Genomic DNA, 10,593 nt, shown 5'->3' with positions numbered 1-10,593 from the left:
TACTGCATATTTATGTAATATATGTATCACTAGCCACTTTAAACTATGCCACTTTGTTTACATACCCTACATTACTCATCTCATATGTACAGTGGGGCAAAAAAGTATTTAGTCAGCCACCAATTGTGCAAGTTCTCCCACTTAAAAAGATGAGAGAGGCCTGTAATTTTCATCATAGGTACACTTCAACTATGACAGACAAAATGAGAAAAAAATATATCCAGAAAATCACATTGTAGGATTTAGTGAATTTATTTGCAAATTACTGTACTCGATACCATCTACTGCATCTTGCCTATGACGTTCTGTACCATCACTCATTCATATATCTTTATATACATATTCTTTATCCCTTTACACTTGTGTGTGTGTGTATAAGGTAGTAGTTTTGGAATTGTTAGGTTAGATTACTCGTTGGTTATTACTGCATTGTCGGAACTAGAAGCACAAGCATTTTGCTACACTCGCATCAACATCTGCTAACCATGTGTATGTGACAAATACATTTGATTTGATTTTTGTGCACCCCTCCCCTCCATAGTACAAACTCACGTTTTTTCTCCCCCATCTCTCCCCAGTCTCTCCTGCACCAGTCAGCTCTCACCACCGGGTGGCGGTCACAGACCGTTGTAATCCTTTTAGAACGTGCCTGTAAAAAAAAGGCGCATTTACCGACCGACTCACTCCTTCATTATCGTGAAAGGTTTCACCACATGATATTCTTCGAGCCGGTGCTCTCCTCATCTTCTCTGCGTTCACTACTATGCGAGGACTGTAGCGCGGACTTCAGTCGACATGGACAAGCAACTGGAGCACATCCAGTTTTGGTGTTTACTGGGACTTTTGCAATGTAAGGTTATATAGCCAAATCTACATTGTATTAGTAGAATACATTTATAGTAGAGTTATAGTTAAGAGTTTCACCTGGCCTGCCTGAGGAATTGACTATCAGACTTGCTGTAGACGCTTTTGTAAAAAGAAAATATGTATAATTTAAAATGTGTTTGTTCATTTTTGTTGTTGTTGCAGTCGCACCATTGACAGTGGGGTTCAGCTTCGACATTCGCTATCCCAGAACATTGAGTGTCTCGGACTCGGAGGCAGCAGGGTCCCATTTCGGTTATCGTGTCTGTCAGTTTGGATCGGCGCAGGGAGCCAGCAGGCAAGTTACTAATCATTAAAACAGTCAAACCACTGGGTTCAGATCTCACAATTGGATGTTAATCATCATAACATTTCTGTGTGGGTGGACCATTTCACTGTGTTATAGAATCCATGTTGCGATTACAGCTCTGAGTCCCTCCGAGTAAGTCTCTAAGAGCTTTGCACACCTGGAATGTACAATATTTGCACATTATTATTTAAAAATTCTACAAGCTCTGTCAGGTTGGTTATTGATCATTGCTAGACAGCCATTTTCAATTCTTGCCATAGGTTTTCAAGCCGTTTTCAAATCAAAACTGTAACTAGGCCACTTAGGAACACTCAATGTCATTTTGGGGTGGCAGGTAGCTTAATGGTTAGAGCGTTGGGCTAGTAACCGAAAGGTTGCTAGAATGAATCCCCGAGCTGACAAGGTAAAAATCTGTTCTGCTCCCGAACAAGGCAGTTAAAACACTGTTCCTAGGCTGTCATTGTAAATAAGAATTTGTTCTTAACTGACTTGCCTAGTTTAAAAAAAGCAACTCCAGTGTATATTTGACCTTGTGCTTTAGGTTATTGTCTTGTAGAAAGGTGAATTTGTCTCCCACTGTCTGTTGAAAAGCAGACTAATCCACATTTTCTTCTAGGATTTTTTTTGCCTGTGCTTAGCTCTATTCCATTTCTTATTATCCTTAAACTCCCTAGTCCTTGCCAATGACAAGCACATCCATAACATGATGCAGCCACCACCATGCTTGAAAATATGAAGAGTGGTACTCAGTGATGTGCTGTGTTGGATTTACCCCAAACATAACGCTTTGTATTTAGGACTAAGTTAATTTCTCTGCCACATTTTCAGTTTTACATTATTCTGTACAGGCTTCCTTCTTTTCACTGTCATTTAGGTTATTATTGTGGAGTAATCACAATGTTGTTGATCCATCCTCAGTTTTCTCCTGTCACAGCCATTAAACTCTCTAACTGTTTTAAAGTCACCATTGGCCTCATGTTGAAATCACTGAGCGGATTCCTTCCTCTCCGGCAACTGAGTTAAGAAGGACGCCTGTATCTTTGTAGTGACTAGGTGTATTAATACACCATCCAAAGTGTAATTAATAACTTCACCATGCTCAAAGGGATATTCAATGTCTACTTTATAAATAGAGGCATTGGAAAACCTCCCTGCTTTTTGTTTAATCTGTGGTTGAAATTCCCTGCATAGTCATGGCACACTTTGTGTAAGAGCTATTGAAGATTGAAAGCCCCCATGGCGCTTCAATGGAGCAGAAGTCAGTGTGTTATTGTGATTCTGGATGGCCAGATTGCTAGCAAGAATGAGAAGAAACTGCCATGTGGGGAATTGTAAGTGTCTCGTTTCATCTTGTTCTTGATACCATGTCTTGTTTTCAGGTGTTTTGACAGATTTTATGTGAATGATAATATGGCTAAAATTCTAGCTAACCAACAACTGTAAAGATGTATTTGACAGGAAACAAGTGCTCATTGTGCAAATGTATTTATATTTTCAATAAACATTGGAGATGAAATATAGCTTACATGTTGTCAACAATCTAAGCCAACCCCCAAGTCTGTTTTTCCCCATACTTACGCACGTGTCGATGTAGTTCCTAAACAAGCAATAGACGAGAGAACCGAATATCAAACCAATTTTACATCGGTCTAGAATCAATCCGTTCGCCCCTTTTCAGCCATTCACCTTTTAAAGGCATTGTCTTAGTGTTCACGGAAAGCGCATTCACGGTAAACGCTGCGTATGTGGTCTCAATCGGAAATTACCTTTAAATGTCAATCGCGTTATCTTCCGCGGTCTAGATTGAATATAGGCCTAAAACGACAACAAACAGTATTTCAACACTGTCCTCTAATGATTTGATCCAATGTAACTTTATTGATACCAGTGATGTCCGCTGATTGGATAAATACCCAGGGTGTGAGGTGGTTGGATTTGTCAACAAAGCAGCATGACAGATGATGTTTTCAAACTACTGGTAGATTCTTTGAGAAGATATACAAAGCGATCTGTGCATTTGAACAACAGCATAAAAACACATTTCACTTTTGCATGTAAAAAAACAAATGACAACTGCTACACATTCTGCCACTGTTTTGAACAGATTATATTATACTACATAGAACGAGCAGCCAGAGAGAACGGTCGTCACTAGTTACCACAGCTACAAAGTCATAACGCCTGCCTATTTTTAAAATGTGAAGACCTCTTCTGTGTCTACACCCATTCAGCATCGTTCATACCCTCTTAAGCTTTAGCCCCACCCATCTCGTTTCGCTCTCGGAGCGCACACTTGATGCTCTGGCCAATGATTTGTTTACATCTGGATAACATGAAAATGGCCTAACCAGCTCCGCTGGCAACAATTTCCTAAAATGTTTTTGCAGACGTGCACTGACACCGGCCATATTCAATGGGTGTTGTACAAACATCACGTAACGTTAGCTAACGAGCCAGCCAGCTAATGTTAGCTAGGCTAAACAACAATGAACAAAGTGCCAACAATGCCACAATGCTGGGAGCTAACCAACTAGGTTCAATGTTAGCTAGCTAACATTAGGCTCTAACTAGAAAAGCAAACGGCTCTTGGCTCTTGGATACGAATAATAACGTCAGCTAGGGAGCCAGCCAGCTAATGTTAGCTAGCTAGCTAACAGTACACTTTAGCTTGAAATGAAACCACTTTGTCAAAATTAGAAACATGTAATATGTATACATCATCCATGATGGAGACGTCTCCCTGTCATGAAGACCATGCCACGGTTGCCCTTAGTTTGATGATGTAATCCGGAGACAGGTGTTTCCTCCATCTCTTTAACTATCATACCCTAATTCTACTGATTTCAAAACTTGATCCTCCAGAAAGTGGAGAGCAACACTCATGCAGCTCCACTACACAATACATAAAAAAGCCACGTTCGACATCCTCTCGGCATGTCCAGCCCATTCATTATCTCAGCCAATCATGGCTAGTGGGAAGGTTGCTGGCTTATTCTGAGGCTTAACCAAACAGGCTCATAATTTAACAATTTTATTCATATTTACAGATGGCATACAAGTTTGTTATTAAGGCACATGAAAGTTCACACAAGGCATTTCTGCCAAAAAACGCTCTCCTGTGAAGTCGTGACTTGCGACATACGCCTAGTTTTCTGAATCGGGTCACAAATGTGATTGATTTTCAACCTAACCCTAAGCTTAACCCTAATATTAACAACACTGCTAATCTTATGCCTAACCTTAAATTAAGACCAAAGCATACATTTTTGTTTTCAGGAATTGGTACGATATACCCAATTTCTACTTTGTGGTTGTGGTAACTAGTGGAAACCAGGGAGATCAAAACAAACATGTTGATGCAATAAGTGAAAACACATTATCTAACTGGGGATAGACAGCTATCATAGTGTCACAAGACTTTCATTTTGAAATAACATATTTTTCAGTTAGACAGATATTGGTTTCAAAAGACTTGAAATTGGAAGCAAACTAACTAGCAAGCTACCAGTGAGCCATAGGTAGCTAGCTGCTTATCAAAGGTAGATAACTGGTTAATTTGCCCAGAAAATCAGCCAAACAATTTCTCAATGTTTCTCATGAGAAATTGTCGTCCTGTCACCAACAGTAGAACCCGACTAACAGAATGGGGGGAAACAAAATTGGCCATGCTTTTTTGTCCTACCAGATACACGATGAGAAGGTTCTAGCTAGTGTATTGCTCAGCAGACCCAGAAGTTCTGATTTAACAGACACACATTTACTTTGTGCTGTTATAATTTATGCTCTAAAATCCTACAATCCAGGCAATGTTAGCACGGTCTATGAGACCGCGGAGTATATTTTGAAAACAAGAAATGTTACACATAACACACTTTCATGAGCATTTAAAACATAACCAATTAACATCTCCTCTCTCTCCATCCCTTCTGTCTTTCTCCTCTATTCTCTCCATCCTCTCGTCTCTCTGTAGTGTGTTGGTCACCGCTCCTTTTCAAGACAATGGGACAGGAGTGGTTTACAGATGTTCTTATGACAGTGGCACTTGTAAAGCTCTACCTGTACAAGGTAAGATGCATGCGCACTATACTATTGTGTGGCCCCCAAGAATCAGAGTTCTCTCTCTCTCTCTATAAAGCTCTGCTGTTGTGTTTTGTTCAGTTATAGTAATTCTCAAGTCCTGTATACATTTCCTCTTTTCACACAATTGCTTCACTGGTTAGTCTCACATCTTGTGGGAGTGTGTGTGTGTTGTCATTTTGTGTTGTGTGTTGTCATTTTGTCTCATGCATGATTTGTGGGAATGTTTTACTTACCTCATGTGCTTATGTCAAGCTGAGGTTCAGATTTTCGTAGGCTTGTATTGACAAATTGGTGCAAAATTTTTATACTTTTTTTAATGTTCGAATGTTAAATCCGTCTATATTCACTTATTTTGTTTCATTTTAGTGGAGCCAGGAGTTTCATTAGGATTGTCACTAGCTTGTAATGCTGACAGAGCTATGGTGAGTTGCTCATCCTTGACTCACTGAGCCGGAGCACTATTTCATTTCTGACCTTTTGAATTTGGGCTTTAAAAAAATGGGCCCTTTCAATTTCCCTTCCCCTCTGCAATTATAATCAGGAACTAGCTGCTCTTCACAAACATCCTGTGCTATGTGCTTACCCTCTTGTGCCATTTCCAGTAAATACATTGTGACCCACAGTATGACCTGACTCAGATACATTGTGAGCTATGACCTGACACATGAACTGAGTAATGCTAATTCACTCACTCGATTCGCTATGTGGTTGCTTCCACTGATCTCGATGTATTCTTTGCTTGGGTTCAGCCATTCCTGAGAGGACATTGTTGTAAAGTCTCCTCTCTCTCTCTCTCTCTCCATTTCGCTGAGCTAGGTGTGTGGACCACGGCAGATCCATGGCTGTGATACTCTAAACTACCTCCAAGGACTTTGTGTTGAGCTGGGGCCACAGCTTACGGTCTCACAAACACTGAAGCCTGCCTTTCAAGGTTATACTATTTGTTTTAGAGGATGACGTGGTCTGTGTTCAATTGAGTAAATTATCAATGTCTACTTCAGGTTTTGTGATAACTGTAATTGACATCAAAAACTAACATGTTTGCATTACACAGGACAAGATGTTTCTTTCTGTGAAAGTGCTTTATGTATCCAATCTATCAACCAACCAATCAAGCAATCAGTTCTGTCCTGCAGAGTGCCGTGAGTTTGGCTTGGATGCAGTGATTCTGTTTGACGGATCTCAGAGTATCATAACCAGAGACTTTGTCACCATGATCGACTTCATCAAAAACATTATTCGGATGTTCACTGCCCCCCGTGCACAGGTGGGTGTATGGGCCTTCTCTGTGCCCATCTCTGTCCACTGTCACGCAGAACTACTGATTATACCACCCTCTTTCTTATTGGTATCTATTGACTCTGTTCAAATATCCACACTAGTATGGCCATTTATAGTAGAATGCATGGCCAATACACTAGCTTTGTTCTAAATAGTATGCTAGTATGGACTCTTTGGACATTGGTCTCAATGGGAACCATACTTGTGTGTCCACTTCTCCCAGGTGGCAGTTGCTCAGTATTCAACAGACACCAGTGCTGTCTTCCACTTTGAGGACTTTGTGTCTGACCCTAACCCTGACAACCTGATGCGATCCGTGGACCATTTCCAGGAGGCAACATACACCCCATCAGCCATCCGCTATGTTCTGTGAGTGACATACACCCCATCAGCCATCCGCTACGTTCTGTGAGTGACATACAACCCATCAGCCATCCGCTATGTTCTGTGAGTGACATACAACCCATCAGCCATCCGCTATGTTCTGTGAGTGACATACAACCCATCAGCCATCCGCTATGTTCTGTGAGTGTCATACACCCCATCAGCCATCCGCTATGTTCTGTGAGTGTCATTCACCCCATCAGCCATCCAACTATGTTCTGTCAGTGTCATTCACCCCATCAGCCATCTGCTATGTTCTGTGAGTGTCATACACCCCATCATATGAACGATTAATAAAACTGTAGTATCCCATTTGTATGTATTTATCCTGAAATGTAACTATGCAAATCAATTAAGAACACATTCTTAGTAACGTCCTACCAAAAGGAGGAGCAGTCGTTGGGAAAGTCAATCAATAATCAATCCGGTTTATTGCAAGTTGCAACAGGGAGACACTACCAGCACAAAAGCAGAGTAATGTCTAACTGGCCTCTTTGAGAAAGGCCTTTTATATTTGTGCTGCTCACGATTGCCAGGAGGGTCACTACTTGAATCAGTCTACTCTAAAGTACTCATAAAGTCCCCATCTCACTCCCCTCCCTCTTCTACACTGTCTCTACTCTGTCCTGTTCTGTCCCCGTCCTCAGAGAAGAGATGATGACAGAAGAACGGGGCATGAGGAAACATTCCAGGAAGCTGTTGGTTGTGATAACAGACGGCAAATCTAACGACCCTAAAGAGACCTTTAACTCTGTCATACCATTGGCCGAGATGAAGGACGTCATCAGATTTGCCATTGGGGTGATTTCATTAATCTTTTACTTGTGAGCTGCATACAAAATGTCACCCTATTCCCTATATAGTGCTCTACTTTTGACTAGAGCCCATAGGGTCAAAAGTAATGCACTGTGTAGCGAATACGGTGTTCCTCTGATCTCTCTTTATTCTAGGATTTGTCTCTGGCACTTCTGTTAAAATGATATGGCTGTTAAGTGTTAGATTGCTCTTAATTTTAAGTGCCATCTCTCTTTTTTGCTCTCTCTCCCTTCCCCCTCCCAGGTTGGGAAGCAATTCTCTAGACAAGAGCTTGAGCAGATTGCGTCTTTCCCAAACTTTGTATTTGAGACCAACAGTTTTGATGCTCTGAAATCCATTCAGAATGAGCTTAGGGAGAAGATCTTTGCAATTGAAGGTACAAAAGGATTTGGATTTGTTTTTTTAAACACAACCTATCCATTGAAATGATAACTACAGTAGTTACTAAATCTTAATTTAAACATTGGATAAGGAATGTGTACCTTTTACATGTACACCTAATTTGGAAGTTTGTAATATGTGAATTCTAACAGTGGAAATAGAACCGCGGATAATCACAATTTGAAAATGCTTTGTGTCTAGGAAACTGGTATGTTGGTTTGTTGATTATTCTCTTTGTTTCGCATGTTCAGGAACTAACTCCACCAACTCCAGTTCTTTTGAACAGGAACTGTCCCAGGGAGGCTTTAGTACCACTCTCTCTGGGGTTAGTGACTGCTCTCTGTCTAGAAAGTGTCTACTGAAGGCCAATATTATTGTTATTGATTATTCCAGAATATCCTTTCAATGTTAACGTCATGTTTAACCAATGTAATGCTTCCCCTTTCGGCAGGGTCTGGAGAGTTCTTGCTTAAAAGAGCATTTGTACTTACTTCCATGAAATATTTATATCACATTACAGTTTAAAAGTAAAGTATGGTCAAGTAAAGTAACACATGAAGTACTTTTCTCTCTCCTGTGAAGGGTGTGTCTCTGTTTGGGGCAGTAGGGTCCTACTCATGGTCTGGGGGCATTGTGGAGGTAGCCAGAGGGGTGAATGCCACGTTCATCAATGCCTCTGCACTGGAGACAGACATGCAGAACTCCTATCTGGGTGAGAATGAAGGACTAAGGGAAATACACTACTCAAGCTTTTACAAAGACGTCACCAATTACAGTATACCAATATCACCAATTATAAAGTCTCAATAATACCGCCACTTAGACAACAGATAATCGTGAGAGGAGTGTATGCCTTTATTGTCAAAAAGACATGCAGAACTATGCCCACAGAACTATGTACTGTATGTATACAATCTCCCACCACTACTGAGCAAAAGTGCAGTGTAAGGAGAAGGAGAAGCATGTGGTGAGGAGACATGAGGTAGCATTCACTACAAATATGTCATGTCAGCAACTTATTATACAGATATACTGGAGATTTTTAGAAACTGACACCAGATAGAGAACCGACTAATGTATCATCACTCAAAAATGATTGCTCATAACTCATCTCAAGTTTGTGTTGGTGTGGGACAGAGAAATTTGTTTTTATGAAACTGTAATGTGTACCACTATTTCCATAGGCACTTTTTCATGTTCTGTTCAGTGTTGGTTCTGGATGGTTTGTGAATAGCTCTGTCAGTGGAGATTATAGAATGATAGCCTGTTTATGTGGTGCCTATTGTAACTGTTCACAGATGCGTGGGCACAGTGCTCTACTGTACTCTGATGTACTCTTTACTCACCTCTGATTGTGTTGCCCAAAGTGACAGCAATCAGATCAGAAAGTTTGCAGATGATATTACCATCATAGGGCTTATCACTAGCAGTGACGAAACAGCATATAGACAAGCAGTGTCTAACAGCGTGGTGTAGTGAAACAACCTTGAGCTAAATGCAAAGAAAATGATTATGGATTTCAAGAAGCTGGGGGACTGTTTTAACCATCTCGTCCAATATGACGTGGAGCTGGGGGACTGTTTTAACCATCTCGTCCAATATGACGTGGGGCTGGGGGACTGTTTTAACCATCTCGTCCAATATGACGTGGGGCTGGGGGACTGTTTTAACCATCTCGTCCAATATGACGTGGAGCTGGGGGACTGTTTTAATCATCTCGTCCAATATGACGTGGGGCTGGGGGACTGTTTTAACCATCTCGTCCAATATGACGTGGGGCTGGGGGACTGTTTTAACCATCTCGTCCAATATGACGGGGAGCTGGGGGACTGTTTTAACCATCTCGTCCAATATGACGTGGGGCTGGGGGACTGTTTTAACCATCTCGTCCAATATGACGTGGGGCTGGGGGACTGTTTTAACCATCTCGTCCAATATGACGTGGGGCTGGGGGACTGTTTTAACCATCTCGTCCAAGCTTTGTGGGCACTATGTTGTTGAACACTGAGCTGTAGTCAATGAACAGCATTCTCACATACGTGTTCCTTTTGTCCGGGTGGTTAAGGGCAGTGTGGAGTGAAATCGAGATTGCGTCATCTGTTGGGGCGGTATGCAAATTGGAGTGGGTCTAGGGTGTCTGGGAGGATGCTGTTGATGTGAGCCATCACAAGCCTTTCAAAGCACTTCATGGCTACCGACCTGAGTGCTACGGGTTGGTAGTCATTTGGGCAGGTTACCTTCGCTTCCTTCGCACAGGGACTATGGTGGTCTGTTTGAAACATGTAGGTATTAACCTCAGTGAGGTTGAAAATGTCAGTGAAGGCACTTGCCAGTTGGTCCGCAGAATGCTTTGAGTACACATCCTGGGAATCCATCTGGCCCCGCGGCTTTGTGAATGTTGACCTGTTTAAACGTCTTGTTCACATTGGCTATTGAAAGCGTTATCACACAGTCAACCGAACAGCTGCTGCTGTCGT

At 41.5% G+C, this 10,593-nt stretch overlaps 1 protein-coding gene across 4 annotated transcripts in view; it reads left to right on the top strand.

The window, feature by feature from the left end:
- Window positions 1–714: 714 nt before the first annotated feature.
- Window positions 715–10,593, top strand: part of LOC109864416 (integrin alpha-X) — a 73,103-nt gene continuing 63,224 nt past the window's right edge. For 2 of the 4 annotated variants that reach the window (XM_020452195.2, XM_020452193.2), the window contains exons 1-11: window positions 715–850; window positions 1,030–1,162; window positions 5,145–5,239; window positions 5,621–5,676; window positions 6,071–6,185; window positions 6,391–6,521; window positions 6,759–6,904; window positions 7,567–7,720; window positions 7,979–8,111; window positions 8,368–8,441; window positions 8,699–8,828. In XM_020452195.2, coding sequence (XP_020307784.1) covers window positions 796–850; window positions 1,030–1,162; window positions 5,145–5,239; window positions 5,621–5,676; window positions 6,071–6,185; window positions 6,391–6,521; window positions 6,759–6,904; window positions 7,567–7,720; window positions 7,979–8,111; window positions 8,368–8,441; window positions 8,699–8,828 — 1,222 coding nt within the window. In that variant the 5' untranslated portion in view covers window positions 715–795. Of the gene's footprint in view, window positions 851–1,029; window positions 1,163–5,144; window positions 5,240–5,620; window positions 5,677–6,070; window positions 6,186–6,390; window positions 6,522–6,758; window positions 6,905–6,941; window positions 7,100–7,566; window positions 7,721–7,978; window positions 8,112–8,367; window positions 8,442–8,698; window positions 8,829–10,593 lie in introns of those variants that run through there. The other 2 variants (XM_031797894.1, XM_020452196.2) reach the window with 2 other exon arrangements.

This window comes from Oncorhynchus kisutch, linkage group LG19, assembly GCF_002021735.2.
Source record: "Oncorhynchus kisutch isolate 150728-3 linkage group LG19, Okis_V2, whole genome shotgun sequence".
Classification (NCBI taxonomy): Eukaryota; Metazoa; Chordata; class Actinopteri; order Salmoniformes; family Salmonidae; genus Oncorhynchus; species Oncorhynchus kisutch.
The sequence above is the reverse complement of the archived record's forward strand: the minus strand, read 5'-3'. Positions and strand labels throughout refer to the sequence as shown.